The sequence below is a fragment of the Myxine glutinosa genome, chromosome 12 (genome assembly GCF_964187855.1).
Source record: "Myxine glutinosa chromosome 12, kmMyxGlut1.1, whole genome shotgun sequence".
Classification (NCBI taxonomy): Eukaryota; Metazoa; Chordata; class Myxini; order Myxiniformes; family Myxinidae; genus Myxine; species Myxine glutinosa.
This window is the reverse complement of record NC_136272.1, coordinates 94,042,894-94,062,812: the sequence shown is the minus strand read 5'-3', so window position 1 is coordinate 94,062,812 and position 19,919 is coordinate 94,042,894. Positions and strand designations below refer to the sequence as shown.

Genomic DNA, 19,919 nt, shown 5'->3' with positions numbered 1-19,919 from the left:
TGACACTTTCATTTTGCAATTCATCATTTTTTTTCCCTTCAACCTCTGATCTCTGGGAACATAAAACAATTTCATAACATTATTTTTGCAAAGAGTGTGCGGATGACTATAAATTAACACTGAGGTGTTAGCAGTAAACATAGACTGCCTATACACTGCCCAAACAAAGGGAGGGTTTTCCGTGGAACCCTGTGCTCCCTCTGCTAGTTTCAACAAAAGTAGAAACGATGATACAATCACGTGGTTTCGTTTAGTTTGCTCTCCCTGGTAATCCAACATGGCGGATCGCAAGTATGGTGACGTCACATGCTGATTAGCGGGGCAGGGCAGTTCGTTTTAAAGCAGAAGCAGGTGGGGAGATGGGGGAGGATGGGGAGGAGAAGAGGAGGGAGGAGGGGAGGAGGGAGGAGGGGAGGAGGGAGGAGGAAGGAAGGAGGAGGAAGGAGGGAGGAGGAAGGAAGGAGGAGGAAGGAGGGAGGAGGTGAGGTATGGTATTGGAATGATGTCAAGATGTCACAAAACGAAATATAACGATGTGACTGACATGAGCGTTTAAATTATTTGTACATCCCTCGTAAGTGTAGCCTACAATTATCATTCCATTGTGTAATAACTAATATTGTCATGAATGTTCTCATGTTTCTATAACAAGACATTTAACATGTTAACACTATCTTTTTTCTGCCCCTATTAATGTTAAACCTAAGTGGAGTATATGTCGAACTTGAGTACATTCGACACGTGACGGTTCGTGTATTATTCGAGTTCCTAAATTTGATCCCGAGGGTAAACATGCCACGTGCCTTCAAGGCGTACAGTGTGTACACGTGGGTAGCGTGACGTCACGGAGCCCGTGCGCCCGCCATTTATGATTCAAATATGAACAACAATGATATAATTTTTAATGTTGGGGAAAAAAATTTTTAGCCTGAAATAAAACGTTGCCAATGCTCGGATGGATTGAAATAATGTTTCGAATAATCTTAATTATAGCTTCGTCCTCGTACAATGAAAAATTTAAATATATATGTACAGTAATGATCGTGTTCAAGACATCACGTGTCAGTCCTGTGGCTACAAGGACTTTTATACTCATCAAGAAGACAATGGTCGGCGACCGAATGTTCATAACTTCAACCTCATAAAAATGTGCTTTGTTTATATTTCCGCCAATTTGATGAATCTATTTATTCATTTTATAAGGATTAATCGACGGGTCACTCGCAGTTTCGTCACAAACTTGTTGCGGACGAGCGGATGAGAATTGAGAGGAAACGCACAACGCATGCCTGGAGGAGGGGCGTGGTTTACGTTTTCGGGAGGCGGGGCGTGGTTTCGGTTTTCGGGAGGCGGGGCGTGTTTGCGTTGACCGCGAGGCAGGGCGTGGTTGCGGTGACAAAAGGGCGGGGCGTGGTTTCGGTTTCCGGGAGGCAGGGCGTGGTTGCGGTGACAAAAGGGCGGGGCGTGGTTTCGGTTTCCGGGAGGCGGGGCGTGTTTGCGTTGACCGCGAGGCAGGGCGTGGTTGCGGTGACAAAAGGGCGGGGCGTGGTTTCGGTTTCCGGAGGAGGGCTGTTCATGATGACATTGGTTCCTTGGTCCCGTTAAAAGCGGCACGTTTTGAATGGCGATGGGGGAGCTCGAGGGATACGCATCCCGTACCTCCTCCTTGTCCCGCACCTTGCCGGGGGACGGCGTCGAATCGAGACGCCTTGAGGAGGATACCAAATCCCCGATGATTCCCGGATCCCCCAAAGCGGAGCCGAATGGAACCGATCAGGCTTCCAGCGTTGGCGGTACCGGTACGCGCTTGTACTCGCGCCGCTGGGTCATCCTCGTGGTCTTCAGCTTGTACTCGCTCGCAAACGCCTTCCAGTGGATCGAGTACGGCATCGTGAGCAACGTGTTCGCCGAATTCTACAAGGTCTCGCCGACGACCATCGACTGGCTCTCCATGGTGTACATGGTGGCGTACATTCCGCTCATCCTTCCCGTTACCTGGCTCCTGGACACGCGAGGTCTTCGTCTGATCGCCGTGCTCGGCTCGCTGCTCAATTGTCTGGGAGCCTGGATCAAAGTGGGGAGCGTGCTTCCCGACTCTAGGGGTTTCGCGGTGACGCTCATTGGGCAGACGGTGTCCGCCGTGGCCCAGGTCTTCATTCTGGGTATACCGTCTCGCCTCGCTTCGCTGTGGTTCGGTCCACGAGAGGTGTCCACTGCCTGTTCCATCGGCGTTTTTGGGAACCAGGTGAACCTTAGCCTTAGGTCTTCTGACTACCGACTACCTGTCACCTTGTGTACCATGTAGTACCCTTTGGTCCCCATAAAATTGTTCTCATTTGGCATACTCACCTGTGAGTCGTCGACCGTCCCTCGGATGGACGTTAAACCCGATGTCCCGTCTGCTGGTATTGGTGGGTTTAAAGACCGCATGGTGTCTTTCCCAAGAGTAGGTGAGTTATCTCCGACACCCCGAATAAATGATAAATTCGTGCCAAAATCATCTTCGGTCGGACGTCAATCCTGGCCGACCAGTTTGTGACTTGCCCAAAAAAGTGAGGAGAAGGTTCTTTCAACGCTGGACTCTAACTCTGCAACTTGACCGGACAGCATCAGCTCACGTGTCCTAAAAACCTGCTCTGCTGCTCTTGCACATCCTCATTCTCCCCTTTCCACCCTGCCATTTGTGCTAGGTCATCTTTCATAAGCTTGGAATTCTGCCAACATCATTACTTTAAATAAGAAGGTGCAAAAACTGATCACCTCCTCTACTGACGAATTGGCTTCCTTCCAATCATCAGCAAAGTCATGGAATCCATCATCGCAGTTGATATGAAATCCTTCCTTTTCTCCAACAAGCTCATTTCAGATCATCAATATGGATTCAGACCTGGTCACACTACCTGGGACATGCTGCTTCAACTCACTCAACAATGGATTGAGCCCCTTATAGTCAGAACTGAGATCAGGGACATCTCTCTCGACATATCTCGAGCTTCCGATACATTTAGCACTCCACCTTACTCTCCAAACTCTCTGCCCATGGCATTCAAGGCCAACGCCACACATGGCTAACTGACTTCCTCCACTCATAGCCAACATGTGGCACTCAACGAGATTCCTTAATCTCCTTTCCCTGTCAAGGCTGGAGTTCCCCAAGGCAGTGTTTTGCCTACCCTCTCCCCCTACCTCACCCTCCCAACCTATTCCTAATCTTCATCAACAATCTCTATGACTCTGGAAAATCACCTTTGTCTATTGGCTGATGATTTCACCCTCTTTCTCGACATCCCTCATCCTTCAAACAGGTACACCTCTTCAGGCCTTGGAAAAATCACAAGCTGTTCAAATACTTCAAATATGTCTTTCAATTCTGACAAATCTCACACTCGCTATCTCTTTCCGAAAGGACTTTTTGGCAACCCCCCCACACCTCTCCCCCATCTACTTTCTTAACAAACCTATTTAGGAAGTTCAGTCACTCGAACTCCATGACCTTTATTGGGCAAACCACGAGTCAAAGTTGGCCTCCAAAGGCAGCCGCCAACTGGGCATCCTCCGTCGTACAAAGTCCTTCCTTGGCACACCTGAACTCCTATCCACCTTCTGCAGATTGATGCAGTACTGCTCTCCCCTCTGGGCTGGCTCCCCTTTTGCTCAGCTTGATGCCGTGGAAACCAAGGCCTTTAAGATTATTGGAATCTGCTGTAATGAAGCTGAGTATATGGGCCTATCACTTCGCCATCACAGACAGGTTGGTGGTCTCTGTCTTCTACTGCCTCCTTTCTTGTCTTGTACCCTCTGCTCTTTCAGTGCTTTGTCTTCCCCTTCAACCCCCACCCAAGTTTCTGCGGTGCACACACAGTCCACCATCAATCCCCTTCTGGTGAAACTCCCAAAATCTCTGATCACTGCTCACCTCCACTCATTTGTTCATTTTTTTTTCTCCACCTGTGGAACCAACTTCCTCATTCTCTTCGATCTCATCCTCCCTTCCAGGTCTTCAAAAGAGCTTTTCACCACCATCTCAGATCGTCCCCAATCCAAAACCATGATTCTTTTTTCTAACATTGCTAATCCCAATCCCTCCTCCTTCCAAATTTACATTTTCCTGGAAAAACATCTTGAGCATTCCCTTCTGTATCCATATTATCCACCCTATGCATCTTCTCCAGCCCCCATTCCTCCCTACACCCATTGTTTGTCTGGGTTCTGTCTCAGCTTCAACCGTGCTGTGGGTGTTTCCCCCCTCTCTCTGCTGTTACTTTTGTCCTTATTCGTTCAGACTACTAGTACGAGCTCTTCCACGAGTCTCAACTATGTATCCAAAAAAATATGTATATACATACATACAATCTGTCATGTATGACAGGTCTGCCTGCAATTCACGTTCATCTCCCATGACCTACGTGGGTGTATTCAAAATTCTCAGAATGAGAGACTACTGTATGTGAATAGCCCAATAAGAGACACCGAGGTGGTTTATTTATCAATCCAAATTATGTTACGGGGAAAATCTAGTGTTTCTTGAGTAAGTATCATGTTCCGATAACTTTTTGAACACCTGTCGTGTCGTGCACGCACCGAGTATAAGCCATCCTCGTCTCGTACCAGGTGTGACTACTGGTCCGATTGTGCTTTCAAAGCTTCAATCATGAAATTCACCACAATGTTAGAAATGTACTTTTAATACTATTACGGTTGTACACCTCGGAGAATTTCCATTCGACAATTGTACAATTAGTAAGGGCATTTTATGAGATATTTCACAAATCTGTTAACTAAATTGTTACCAAAAAATTTCTTCACCAATATGTTTGTAAAGGTGTGTAATAACATGTGTTAAAATGTTGAAGTTCAACTCCCGTGGGAAACCCAGAAAAAAAGCTGTTGAATTCGGGTACCGAAAAATTATTTTCGAGAAGTTTTATTTTTTTTAATCGGCCCTTAAGTAACTTATGAGAGGTCAAATAAGGGTTTTTCATGATTCTGAGTTGATTGTTAACATTTATATTTTCACTTTTACATTTACACACAAAGTAGCTTTTATTTCACATACATATATAATACTCAAGAGTTATTTCTCATTCACAATGTCAGAAGTTTCAACAGTCATTGTCTATGTCTTCTTCAGACTCAACAACATCATGACTGCAGTTTCTGCATGTAATGCCATTACAGACTCCACAGGCCGAGATGCACGTGACCCCATTCTTCTTGCAGCCGCATCGCCGGTTGCTGCAATCTCCATGACAATTACAGCTCGTGAACTGCAATAGCTCCTCAGGAGCCGTGGGGTCCAGTGTTGGAACTGGCTCATACCCATGCACACCTATTGTCCATCCATAGTCACTGGGGTTCAGAGACATGCTCTGTAGAAGGATCCAGTCCCGGGTCTGCAGGTAGGCACGGAGTGAATGTTGTGCAGCTGCACCCTCTGTTGGAGGTAGAGTCTCTGGTTTGATCACTCCTGCCGCTGCCTTCCTTGAGAACATGTTGTACCGAATTTCACCCAATGTTGATCGATGGCTGCATCGATGAGGAGGTGAACACGGATTGCCTTGTCAAAACATCCTCCATCCATGATGTGGTTGGCTGTCGTACTTCCAGGATAGATCAACTGGATCACATCTAGTAGTCCAGAATCTTCCATGATGTTACCCATTGATCCAAGATAAGACTTCAGCAGGTGAAAACCACCCAACCTTGGAATGACGGGTAGATTTGCCTGCTTTATTATATTCACAGCCTTCAGCCAAATCGGAAGATCAAAGGTCACTATAGCGACCCCAGCGCGCCGTATGCACTCTTTCAGAGTGGTGAAGATGGTGTTGAGGTCATTAGGGTCTCCTTCAATAACTGGGAGGAACTCGATCTGTGTGCTCTGCTTTGCATCATTAGCATGGATTCTCTTCATCCAGCCATTCCAGTTGGAGTGTGGGAACTCAGGATCGTTGGCTTTGATCACCCATCCCGCTGCCCAGAGTGTGTCACCTGGAGTGAGGAGTGGCTGATCATGAGCCAGGGAGGAGGAAAGCTCAGCGAGGGGGAGAAACATGATCGCGTTCGTTCCTATCTGTTTCCTGTTCGTAAATGGAATAATCTTTACTTCAGTTCCTCTCAGGATCTTAGCTTTGTCGAGTGCCTTCAACTTCACCCGGGGGAAAGCTGCTGTTGTCTGTGGATCTGGCAAAGGTGGTGCCGGAGAGGTGACTTCGATCCAACCCATTGAGTGAAAGGGAGTGTTTCCGTGAATAGAGACAATGTTTAAATCTATATTGTCTCCAACAAAGTGAGTGACTGCATTGTTTGTTTCCCCAACCTCCATAAAGACCACCTGATCATTACTTGACAATTCACTTTCAAGCTGGCACTTTGGCTGTCATCACTGATTGATCCTCAAGCGCAGCATCAACCGCAACCTCATCATTGATCTGTTCATCGGTTTCCTCCACAATGGTGTCAAGAGTGCCAGAAGTATCTGGAACATCATCTCCACTCCTACTATTAAGGAAGCAGTATTTGTAGTTTTGTGTCTCCATGTAAGACTCAGTGTATCCCAGCCGGTGGAACTTGTTGAGCATCCATTTTGACCCAAATCTATGATCAAGTTGTATGGCAAGCCCCATTTGGTGTGGCAATACTCCAGACCGAGGTCGACAGGCCTTAATAAAATTCTGCCCCCAAACGGCAACTCTTTCGTCTGTCTTGACAATCGGTCTCAAGAACATCTGAAGGCTTGCAGGAACAAGTGTCAGCTGACTATCGATGTCAGTCATACTGTGTGTGGTGGGGTATGACTTTGGACCTAAATCAATCAAGGCAATATCATTGGATATGAACTTGAGTGCCGTCTTTATGATCTGAGTCTTCTCATCTCCATGGTCAAGATTAGCATGATGCCCTCGCAGAATATTGTCGGTGCCATCTTTGAGACAGAGTACATCTGCCCTTCTTTCCTGTGTTGTGAAATACAAGGTGTCTTCGTATTTCTCTAGAAGTTTTATCTTTAGCCAATGCTTTGAATAAGAAAGGCTCTTCTCTGGTGACTGATCAAACTCCTGCAGCTTTTCATGGACTTGGTCCATGTTCATTACCCCATGCTCTAATTCTGAGTCTAACCATTCGCAGAATTCAATAAAAACTGCCTCTCGCTCCTCATCAATACTCCTCTGTCCTCTCTTCCTTTTTCCTTCCTCATCAGTCTTGGACAAACTGTCACCTCTCGCAAACATAAGTTTGCATCGCAAATGGTACAGTGTTTCTTCTGCTACCAAGTCGTTGATCCCTTCCAGGCGTCCAGTGACTTCAGTGCCCCAGTCATCCCCGCGACTCCGTGCTGTCTTCAGCAAGCTTGCCTTCAGTGTATCTGCAGTCAAATTATCTGGCACTCTGTATTTCTTTCTAGCTTGTGCTGGATTATTTTTGTAGAGCTGGGCTGGTTGGTTGCAAAGAATGCATACATCCTTATACAGGAGGTCAACTGACTGTGATCTTCTAGAACTGCAGCCAGTTGATGAACTGAACTCACAAGTAGTGCGTCTTCTCTTCAACTTTGATGACTCTTTCTCTGCCTTTGATGCTTGAGCTGACTTCTTGGTGGTTGCAACAAAGTTGTTGTACAGATCATTTTTACACTTCTGGTGGTACCTCAGTTTTCCTTCCTTTTGAGCCTCCTTCATACGTTCCACAACAGTAACATTTTCGACAGTTTCTGCTTGTTTCAATAAAGTTGAGTATCCCTTTGGAGTTGCCTGTATGAGCCTTTCAGCTGGTGTATCCGAGCGTGCACAGATGAAGCAATTGAGCACAGGTGGAGTAACGTCTTCATCCATATTGCTAGACTCCATGTCCTGCAAAGTAGAAAATGAGATATATTTAGAAATTATTTTTCCACAAAGGAGTGTCTGTGGTGAAATATAAATGTTAACAATCAACTCAGAATCATGAAAAACCCTTATTTGACCCCTCATAAGTTACTTAAGGGCCGATTAAAAAAAATAAAAATTCTCGAAAATAATTTTTCGGTACCCGAATTCAACAGCTTTTTTTCTGGGTTTCCCACGGGAGATGACCTTCAACATTTTAACACATGTTATTACACACCTTTACAAACATATTGGTGAAGAATATTTTTGGTAACAATTTAGTTAACAGATTTTCATATGTTTCCCTTACTAAATAAGGACTACCTACCGTACATATTTAACCAATAAAGTATTGTTAGGTGTGAATTTTAAACAAAATGCAGGTTAATTTTTGCATTTCAATGTTGATTATTCTCCCAGGAATAAACTTCCCAAAACTTCTAATGAATTGCTACAAGACCCTTCGGAATATTATTGAGTGATTATTATGGTATAACATACTGCGACCGAGTGTGCAGTGGCCGCCTGACTGATGGTGATTGTGCCTGTGCATCCGCAGCTTGGAGTTGCCTTGGGTTTCCTGGTTTCTCCCTTGGTGATTTCACATCGTGCCCAGGAAGAGAAAGTCTGGAACATCCGAATGCTGTTCCTTGGGACGGCTGTGTTCTCCACCTTGCTGTGTCTCCTTGTCGTTCTAAGTGAGTCACTGGAGCCCTGGCTACCACGACCTTCTATATGGTCTTGCAAAGAAACGTGTCTTGCATTTAATTAATTACCTCAATGCCACTTCCCTCCTTTCTGAGCTATTGGCAGGTTTATTTATTTATTTATTTTTCCTTTTTTTGCACGTGCGAGATCCTAAGCCCTTTTTTTTGAAACATATAACATCATAAGCGTAAGTGTTTTGAAACGCCACAATATATTTTGTATCCATGTCTCTACATTTTCAGATCTCTTGTAATTCATACGACTTGTGATCATCATGGTAACTGTACAAAGATGTTTGCACCTGTATGCAAACCTTAAGAAACGATCCCCTTTCGAATACCTTTTGAGGGAGGCCTTGCAGAGCAGGTGCCTTTGATTGCCACTTTGATGTTCCATTCTCTTGAGCAGGTTTAATACATAAAGAAAATCCTCGTTGATGCCTCGATGAGCCATCGTGAAGGTGTAATGCTCTTGGTCAATATATTGTGAAAGAGGTAGAAATTGGCGACACCAGAAAAACGTGACGTCAAAGATTTTGACAGCCCGATGCGGATTATTATTGTTGAGTAAGTGTTTCCATTCCTCTATACTCGGCAAATTAATAAATCCCTAACTGGGTAAATAAACATCTGGCACTTTGAAAACGTTGGAATTCAAAATGTTTAGTGCAGACTGGATTTTCATTCCCTTTTGAAAACCAGATCCGCTCGCGAAGCCTGCACTTGACAACAGCAAAGTTAGCAGCAGAAGGTTTGCCATGGACACGGCTATAGACTTCAATGCAAACAAAACATTCACCGACTAGAACGGCACTCGGGAGAGCGCATATCTCTGCCAGGCTGAACAGTTGATGTTTTGTATCCCACTCGTACGATTGGGTCAATCACCAATTACAATCCGATTGGGATCTTCACCAAAATGGAATCGGCTTGTTCTTGTCACCAAACCAACCCGTCCACCAAGTTTAGTCATAACTCGTCCATAACTTTTTAAAATATAATCTTGTATATCGCTTTTCTTTTCTTTTTTAGCCTGGTGTTGGCTTAGCGGTTAGGGTGCCGGCTTGGGATCCTAGGATACTGAGTTCGAATCCCGATCGATCGTTGAATTAACGCCAGGGAGGTTCACTCAGCCTGTCGTCCTTCCGAGGTCGGCAAATTGAGTACCAGCTTGCTGGGATGAATGATCTCGGTGTGTACCCCGGTTTAGAATAGGTACACCGTATCCCTGCTCATCGTAAGAGGTGACTAAAGGTTGGCGTAAGGAAGGGCATCCGGCCTTAAAAAAAAACTACCTCAAAAAGGGAACCATGATTGTCATGGGGCCCGCAAGGCTAACCTCCGGTCTAGCGGGGAAAAATGGCCTCAAAACGATCAATCATTTTCATTCATTCTTGTATATCGCTTTTTGCCCAATCTCTCAATGGTGAAGAATCACTTGCAAATTAAATAATTTTCGTATCCGAATCCACATTCAGATCTTCACCAAAATCGAACAGATTAGTCCTTGTTACACACACAACCTGTCCACCAAATTTCGTCCAGATCCGTCCATAACTTTTTGAGATATCCTGCTATATGTTGGTTTTAGCCATATTATCAATGGTGAAGAATCACTTGATAATTAAATAATTATCATATCCGAATCCATATTCAGATCTTCAATTCAGATTGGGATCAATTCAGTTCAGAAAAATACCAAAATCGAATCGGATCTACAACTCAACACGAACATCAGTAACATTGACATCCACATCAAACAGTTCAATATGATCATCACAACCGCAGGTACCAAATACATTCCAAAAGGGCAATATCAAATAATACAACTCCAACTACTCACCAGAAATCGCACACCTCATCAAATGCGCAATCTATAAAACACCACACCAACACCCAAAGCACCAGACATAGTTGTTGTTGTTGTGTATGCAGCCTGTGGCTGCTGGTTGCATCATTTTTCTGGAAGCGCGTTTGTGCCGCTGATGCAGTGCCACAATTACCAGTGAGCTGGTACTCTATTTTGCCGACCTCGGAAGGATGACAGGCTGAGTGAACCTCCCTGGCGTTAATTCAACGATCGATCGGGATTTGAACTCAGGGTCCTAGGATCCCAAGCCGGCACCCTAACCGCGAAGTCAACACAAGGCTACACCAGACATAGTAGAAAGGATTCAAACACTAAATGTAGAAATCAACACCAAAATATTCATGAGAAAAACACCAAAACCAGCACTCCTTTCCACACACACTCAACTACTCAACAATACCAAACACTTGTACAGAATCAATAACTCCAACAGTCATAGTGCCTTCATGCAGTCATGACTACCATGGACATCAAACGACAAGCTAACATCCTCATATATCATTATGCAAACACAAGTCATGTAGGACCCAGAAAAGAGGGAAGGAGTATTACAAGACACAAACTCTGCTGCCAACTCGACAACGCCATCACGTCATTGAACTCCCACACAAACAACAGAGATCACAAAAACATCAAAAATTCAGAAGCTACAGGCCCAGACATCTCCAATTTGCATTTAAGACACCTCGGAACACACAGCATATCAGCCCTCACAAATATAAGCAACTTCTCCGACCAACACTCAATAATTCCCCAAATTTAGAAACTAGGCAAAATCATTACCCTCATTAAACCAAACAAATAACCCACCCAATCAGCCTCCTACAGAACTAGCACATGACTTTTACACCCTCCAGAGTGGCAGAAATTCCGAATACTTACACTCACAAACCCTCATTTAGACCAAACCACTCCACCACCACTCTCCTTACAAACTCCACACACTCCACACTCCTTACAAACTCCACACTCATTACAAACTCTGGTTTCAACAGTAGAAAACCAGCAAAATGCACTACTCTCACTACAGCAAAATGTTTGACATCATCCCCAAACCCTTAAATAAGCAAAATGCTCGACATAAACATGCACAACAACACGAAACGCTGATTTCCCAACTACCGATCACACAGGCAGTCATACGTAACTTTTAAAGGCAAGACATCACACGCACACACACGATATTATCCTAATGGAGTCACTCAAGGCTCAGCACTCTCCCCCACACTCTTCAATCTTTTAATGCGCGACATTGCACAACCACCCGAGCACATACAAATAGACTCGTATATGGACGATGTAACCATTACCTGTATCCATAAGCAACATGAACACCGCCACAGCACAACTTCGACCCTTCCTCAGCACCCTACAAACCTGGCTCACCATCAACAGACTAAAAGTAGCTCCCTCAAAATTAACGATCAGTTTTAACAAATTACACCAAGGAACATTGCGCTGCACCACACATCCCACTGGACGACATCCCTATTCCACACACACAAGAAACAAAAATACTAGCTATTAGTTGTAACACATCCATGTCGTTCTCAGATCACATCACAAACATGAAAAAAACATGCACCCCGAGGCTAAACACACTTGAGGCACTCACAGGCACCGACTCCGGACACCACGGAGAAACAACATCACTAAGATACAAACAGTACATTAGATCAGTCATTATCTACACCAGCCCATCCTCGACCTCTGGCCTATCGTTGTTGTTATTTCGTATGCAGCCTGTGACCTCTGGTTCAATCATTTCTGGAAGTGTGGCTGTGCCGCTGATGCAGTGCCCCTGCTACCAGTAATAGCTGGTACTCATTTTGTTGACCTCGGAAGGATGACAGACTGAGTCAACCCACCTGGTGTTATTTCAGGGGCTCGACTCCAGACTATCAAACACACATCTCAAAATCCTACAGACCATACAAATCGAAGCCCTACACCTTATCATAAGTTGTACATTAATAGCACCCATTGAGCACTGACACACAGAGGCAAAAATGTTAAAAATCAAAGATCACTTGGACATGAGAGGTGCGCAGTTCTTTTGCCTTTGCGAGTGCTAACCATAACCACCTGTGCCACTTAATGTCTAACCACCCACAGACCCCACTACAATGAAAAACTACACGACAACGACGTCCTTCAAATCATCCCCCACCGATCATGGACATCTACAAAAAATACATTGACACCCACATCACCATAAACACAATGAACAACCTGGGCATTAAACCTCCACCTATCGGCGGCATCGAGAAATTACTCCCCAGGTGTGATCATGTTCACCTTCAATGCATCCGGTATGAACACCACCCACAACTTTTATAGTACTGTACAAACAGACTCGACGATACAACTGATACCACCTGCAACCTCTGCCAGGCCACCCCCACACACAGTAAAATACCTAATGGACGACCGGAAGTGGAAGACTTATAATTTGTTCAGCATGCCGGAAATTACTCGCCTACTCTTCAGGGTAAGACAATGTGGGATCTTTAACGTCCACCAACAAGCAGCCCTGGCAGATGGGTCCTCTGGTGTGACGGCCTTCTGATCGACGACACACAAAGTGATGCCTCACCCTCCCTGACTGTGAAAAACCAGTATGGAAGTTTATAGTTGGGTCGGAATTCAAACCCAGGCTCGAGGAGAGTGAATACTTCTAGGCTATCCCACCAACCATGAGTGCATCTCATGCTGAGAACGTTTTGAATGCCTCACATATTACAAACACCGTCCTTCGAACTGCAAACACGACCTAATTACCTAACTATTTGTTTGATATGTTATTTGTGGAAAGTAATAATCCCTGGATCTTTCATCATAATTGCACCCTTAATTATCTAATTATAATTGACGTGTTTGGTCATAAAATATAGAGTAGCATGAAAAACTGGGTAACCGTCCCGTCCTGCCGGTCATTTTGCCTGAATTTGTGGTGAAGAAATGATATAATTGCTGAAAGTTAGAGGTGACGTGACTGGTGACGGGTGCTGGTTGTGACGAGCTTTCTAGATTCGTCAGTAGTTGCTTTGAATGAATAAAAGGTTATTAAACCATACCGTATCTCCGACACGAGTAGTGGCACATAGTCAGCATCAGCAAGGTAATGGCGGCACAGGGCCTCGCGTACATTTCCACGCTGAGAATCATTCTTGGTAGGATATAACATTCAGCACTGCATGCATGTGCTTGGGACAGCCGGCTTATCATTTCGTCTCGCAGACTCGTGCTCAGACCCGAGCTGTCAGTTATCATAAACCGAAAGCCTGGACTGGGAACTTGAATGACAACTACCGGCCTTTTCATTATCCATTGCAGTCCTTGAACGACAGAGGAGGCTATTGTAATTGGACACAGATTTTGCGTGTCCGTGTCCGTGTCCGTGTCCATCCCCGCACGCAGCTGTACTTTCAAATAGATAATTCATTCTCAGATCTTGCTGGATGCTCGATCTCTTTCTCTGTTGCCACTGCCACGTGTTGCCCTACATCGGAATGCATAAACATGAACTGCAGAGATGTGTATTACATGAGAGTTGGTGTGTGTGCTGCTCACGCATAGGTTTGGTGCGGATAGTTGTTTGTGTGTGTTTGAACGATATATTTGAAATGAAAGTTGATGAAGTTTCCCTAACTACCTTGGGAAGCAAGTTACCACTGATGTTTAATGTGAGTCTTTCGTCGGAGCAAGTTGGAATATCTTCATTCACCTTCCATTAACTAAAACCTATCACCATCTGAACAATTTGACTTGATCATTAATGTTGAGTAAATTATGTGAACTCCAGTAATGCAAAGGTGACAGGTAATTGAAACGTCTTACGAGCTAGAGGGACCGAATGAAGACCGGAAGTACTAAAATGTATTAAGATGTTGAGATCTTTTTTGGAAAACAGTAAAACAAAGAATGGCAGAGAGAGAGTGGCTAGGTTGAGGGAGCAATGCAGGAGGAAAAGAGGTAGACTGCAGTTGAGATGGGAGGATTCTGTGAGGGGGGTGGGGTGGGGGGATATCAGTAAGGTTGGGGTGGTTGAAGCGTGGTGAGAATTGGCTGAGGGCAGAGGGAAGTGGAGGAGTATTGTGGTCAAGGCAGAGCAGAAGCTTGATACCATTAGACCTCACCCCTAAAAAGGGGGAGAGGAGGTGAAGAATAGAATGTAAAACAAAAGGTAACTGTAAATTTGTGTTGGGATGTTCTGGGGGTGTTGTATGTAGGAAAAGAGAGCATTCATTGGGTGACTCCATCGTAAATCTTCAAGCTTCCCATCCAAAGCAAAGTTGAAAGATGGCAAAAGCTTCCACCAGGAATGACCCAATATCAAATTTAGAATTTAAATTTTGACCCCTGTGACCCCAAGTCAACACACACTGGGGCTTGAACCGGGGGTCAAATCAAAAAAATCGTTACGCATTTCACGCGTCCCTCAATATTGATTCCATATTCCAAGTTTATTTTGAAAATGTGCCCGTAGTTGCATTTTTGGGGGATTTCACCTCATCCAGGGGGCGGGGCCAAAACGATACTGCTCTTGCACTTTCTTGCCATCTGGTGATCAAAACTTCCAAGTTCAACCTGCAAGGCCTCATTTATCTACAGTCGCTACAGTTTGCCTGTTTCACTTTGCCCATGTTAAAAAAAACAGCCGAAACGAATAACGAAATGTGATATATTTTTGGATTTAAATTCCACTGCGGCCTGATGATTGTCTTATCCACTTTTTATTGAGTTATTGAGTATTGAGTTATTGATATTTGATATTTTCATGTGCAAGTCATGCTGAAAGCTCACTTGTTGTTTTTTGAGTGTCCAGTTACAGGGGTCGAATTACTCTGTAGGGAGGGCACAGCAATGTTTGCCTTTGATGACTTCAAATTTTTTGGGGCACCAAGGCATTTTCTTTTGGGTTTGGGGGGCACCAAGGCAATCTAGAATTATTCTTGTGGGCACAAAGGCAAAGTGTGTCGGTAACTTAAACAGGCAGGGAAATGTTACTGACAGAAGAAGTAAATCAACTTAAACTTTTTAATAACGTATTTTTAGAATTTGAATCTCAATAAGTTTCAGATTTGATTTCTCTCAAAACTCAACTCAACTCAGTCAGAACTGCATTGTCATCATGTCCGTGTAACAAAGTTTAACTTTTGTTTGACAGAGTTGAACTTTTTTCATCATCATCATCAGACATCATCTTTACTCGATACTGACTCAGTCTTGAGTCAGGTATACATGATTACAATTCAATCACCCTTGGGGGAGAGGGGTGTAGTATCAGGCCTACGTCCAAATGCGCTCGTAGAATGCCACCTGGCAACGCTACGTGTAGGATCAAAGTCGTCGGGGTCGGGCCCTTCTGTGCTGATGCGCAGAAGGTGTTCCTGCATACCCAACCCCAGTTTTAGCCTCCAATCCCCAAGAATACGCTTCACTGCTGAGAACTGCCTCTCTACATGTGATGTGGCCACTGGGCACACAAGGCAGATCTGCACCAGATGAAGTATATTAGGGTATTTGTGGCCCTTTCCTGTCAGAATGGTCTTCCATAGACCTAGGAAATTGGACTCCTCTCCATGATTTCTGCTGATGTCAAGCTTCAAGGACAGCCATTCTCTTTGTATTTGACTTGGATCACAACCATTTCTTTCAATGATTTGCTGAAAGTGATTGCTAAGGTAAGTGACTTTGGCATTGCCATAGGCAGCAAGGGTGTCCTTGCCCTTTGGCATGTTGCTGGGGTCAAACACCTCAAACGCGATCAGGACCTCATTCTCATAGAACTCGTTAAATCTCTTGTCCAAACAATCAATCACTTTGTCAACTACAGTTTTCAAGGGTCCAGCCTGAAACTCCTCAACAGATGGTACTCTAGGACCATAAAGCTCCAGATCCCTGTACTTCAGCCTCTTGGTCTGATTGTCCCCATCCTCAGTGTCAGAGTCAGTGTTGGCTTCCTGCACTTCCCTCTCAAACTTCTGTACATGAGTGCCTGGAGTTTCCAGTTGTGCCTTCAGGGCAAGAGCAGCAACCTCGACGGAGGGAAATACCCTCCGACAGCCAATGAAAAACCTGCATTTCTTGGAGATCCCTACAGCCTCTCGTAGACACGTGCGCACAGGTACAGCGGCAGGTGTACACCACCGCTGACCTTGCGGGATTGTAACATACCTATAGTCGGGACGGAAGCAATCGGAAGGCCGTCCCAACCATGAGTATTACCCCCGCTAATACAGCGCGGTTGGTAGGCAACGACGTGGGTGTGCAAACATCGGAAATAATAGCCACGCTGTAATTTATGCGCTCATAGTAGCCCATAATGCTTTGCGTTTCATTGATGATGCTGGATGACGTATGGGATGACGAATGGGCGTAGGCGGGGCCAATAGGAATTATGGGATGCCCTTGAACCTCGTTTCCCGTACCCAAGGACGATAGTAGGACTGCAACATTCTGTATTCAGTAAGAGAACGGGAAACGAGGTAGCCTAGACAATGTATATGCTTACTACGCTAATGTTCCGACATGCACTGAGAAAACGAAAGCCGACCAAGTCAGTTTGTTGTTTTCATCATTACTTTATTCATACTTTGGTCTCTATTATTATGCTTTATTGACAAAAAGGGCACAGCAGCAACGGAAGAAAAAGGGCACTGCAACTCTCTGCCGTAGTGATCATGAAAAGTTTGGGGGCAGCACGGCAAATAGCTTGGGCACGCCGTCGATGCCGTCGATAATTTCGACCCCTGCAGTTACGAAGAAGAAATCTAAGAATCCAGGTTAATCCTTTCTTCCCTTTTTGGTTCACAAGTTATCAAACAGAGTGACCACTATATTCGTCATGGGTGTGTGTCTGTCTGTCTGTCTGTCCGCAGCATAACTACCCCGATGATATCATCCGATCTTGGTGAAACTTGGGTGGGAGGTTGATATCATGATCTAGTTGTGTCCTGCCTAGAGTGGGCGTATTGCGCCAATTGTGGGCGGAGCGACGCCCGAAAAAGGTGTCGTTTTAGGGGGTAATCGATTTCGAGCTACATCTTCTCCGAGGGGTTTGGTGGAATCTGACAGGGGTTTCGGTATTTGGTCAGGCCAATGTCATGTGTCCGGCCCCACGGAGCTCGATTTTTCATTTTCGCGTCAAGGTCACAAGGTCACGAAATTTAGAAAAGTCGGTTTTTGATGGTTTTATTACATTGTTCGCTTCCTGATAGGGTAAAATATCGTACATGTTTTTATATTATCACATACATCATGAAATACAAGTTTTCCAACAAATTTCAGAATCTTCAACCTTTGACCGTTGAAGGTCACAAGGTCAAATTTTCAAAGTTGTCGGAATCGAACTGAATTTTTGGTATTGTGTAGCTAACTATCCTCATAACTGATTATACATTATTTTCTATCTCATTTCAAGGTCCGTAACCTTCGTTTTGACATTTCAAGGTCACAAAGGTCAAATTTTCAAAGTTGTCGGAATCGAACCGAATTTTCGGTATTGTGTAGCTCACTAGTCTCATAACAGATAATACATTCCTATTTATATATTTTCAATGTCGGTTTTGACCTTTGTCATTGAATACTGCTCGCTTGTGAACCATCGTCGTCTCCTGACTTGTTGTTTTTTAAATTTTGGTTCTGACATGACTCTTTAGAAACATCATCGATTTTGCATGAGCATCACCATATTTGATTGTAACGTAGGCCTAAACTAACATTGATGTGTGTGTGTGTGTGTGTGTATGTGAGGTGATTGATACTGTATGTCATCTTGTACGAACTGTATAGCCTTCAAGAATGCTCCATCGCTTCCACCAAGCCAGGCACAAGCTGTTCTCCAAACGGATCAGCAGGAGTACTCGTACTGGAGGAGTGTTCTTTCCATGTGCCGGAACAAACCTTTCGGCCTCCTTGTTTTGACTTATGGTCAGTGTCGGCCGTCTTGAACTTGTTTTCCTCTATCTTCACAGGACATTTGTTTGCTCGAATCATGTTCCGTTGTTACCTGAATGAGCAAATTTCAACTCCACATAAGGAACTGTGAATTATGGGATTATTTTAATTTTAAAAACGATGAAAACCCATTGCGATTTTGTGGAGAAATTAAGTGAAATTCGCTTGTGGCCAGTTATTTAAGTACAATCATGGCCGAATTGGAACTGCATGTCGAACCCTATAATGGTTTTTTTTAGCTGCGACGAGCAGCTCTATGAGAGGACCGCGTTGTTGTTCTTGTTGTTGGGGTGCCTTTTTGAATAGCGCATGCGCATACACTCGGACGTGCGTTGGTATGAGGTAAGAACATCGCGGACTAAAATCGCGATTTGTTTGAAGAAACCAGAATAAATTTAGCAACAAAGACAACATGAATGTTTTCATATCAATCTCGTTTCAAAGAACTGTTTTACTTTCAAATCACTTTCACCACACCACACCAAACAGAACCACACCACTGTTTTCACAGAACCACACCCACTTTCAAATCCCCTACCGATCAAGCCCGTTTCAAATTATCCCTCTGCCACCCAGAATTAACATTAATAAATAACATTAATGAATTAACATTAACATTAACAGAAATAACATTCATGTCCATACATTACATGTAATCAGTTGATGAAGCATGTTGCGTCGTAAAAACAAAGGACAAGACCAGAACTGAAAGACAAAAAGACGCCAGTGCATGCGTATAATTTAATGACTGGTCGAATTTGGTAGCGCATATTGCAACGGATATCCTCATGATTCTACACGTCGCAGCTGGTGACCACACTGTGGTCATTTTTCTCTTGTTAATTGTAACTAAAGGAACATCAGGTTGAACCTGCACACCTTTGGATGTAGGTTATAACGGTGGGCTTCAGTCCCATCAAGCAGTATTCCTAATACCGTAGTGCATGGGTACAACCCAACCTGCCAATGTAGGCTGAGGCTGAGGCTTGAAGTTCAAAAGCTTGTACAAAATATCGGATGAAATCTCACCAAGTTTACTCGAAGTCTCATGACAAGGCTCTGAGTTATTGAACCGAAGGGTTCGAGATGAAGCGAATGATTGTTGGTAATCAGTGTTTAACATTTGAACATTACCATTATGGGAGTCGCCACTGATTGGCAGGGAGGATGCTCTCCAAGTATGCTCGGCCATTACAATCGCGACCCAAACATACCATCCAATAAATGCAGCTTTTGACATCCTGAGGCCCCACGGCGATCGCGACCATGCCGTGAAGCCCTGGAAAGTTTCCAAAAATAGTGGGACCATCGAACCCCATGCACATTCCTGCGGCTCTAATCTGCAGTACCATACCAGCCATTTTCAGTTTGCGGTTCCTCCACCGAGACCAGCCCTCCAACTCGATCTGGCTCACCTTCAAATGAAACTTAAAATCCCATTTTCAGGCTATGGGAATGGGATAAAGGTCCCGGTGGACTTTTTTTTATTGTCCAGGGCCATGACCGTGTGTGTGT

The 19,919-nt window shown here is 44.4% G+C and overlaps 1 protein-coding gene across 5 annotated transcripts in view; it reads left to right on the top strand.

Moving 5' to 3' along the window:
* Positions 1–1,571: 1,571 nt before the first annotated feature.
* Positions 1,572–19,919, top strand: part of LOC137437619 (choline/ethanolamine transporter flvcr2a) — a 34,937-nt gene continuing 16,589 nt past the window's right edge. For 4 of the 5 annotated variants that reach the window (XR_010986557.2, XR_010986558.2, XR_010986559.2 and 1 more), the window contains exons 1-3: positions 1,609–2,245; positions 8,425–8,563; positions 18,240–18,377. Coding sequence is in view for 2 of the 5 variants with exons in the window: in XM_068132094.2 (XP_067988195.1) it covers positions 1,622–2,245; positions 8,425–8,563; positions 18,240–18,377 (901 nt within the window). In the remaining 3 variants the exon portion in view is untranslated. Of the gene's footprint in view, positions 2,246–8,424; positions 8,564–18,239; positions 18,378–19,919 lie in introns of all 5 variants that reach the window. The other variant, XM_068132095.2, reaches the window with a different exon arrangement.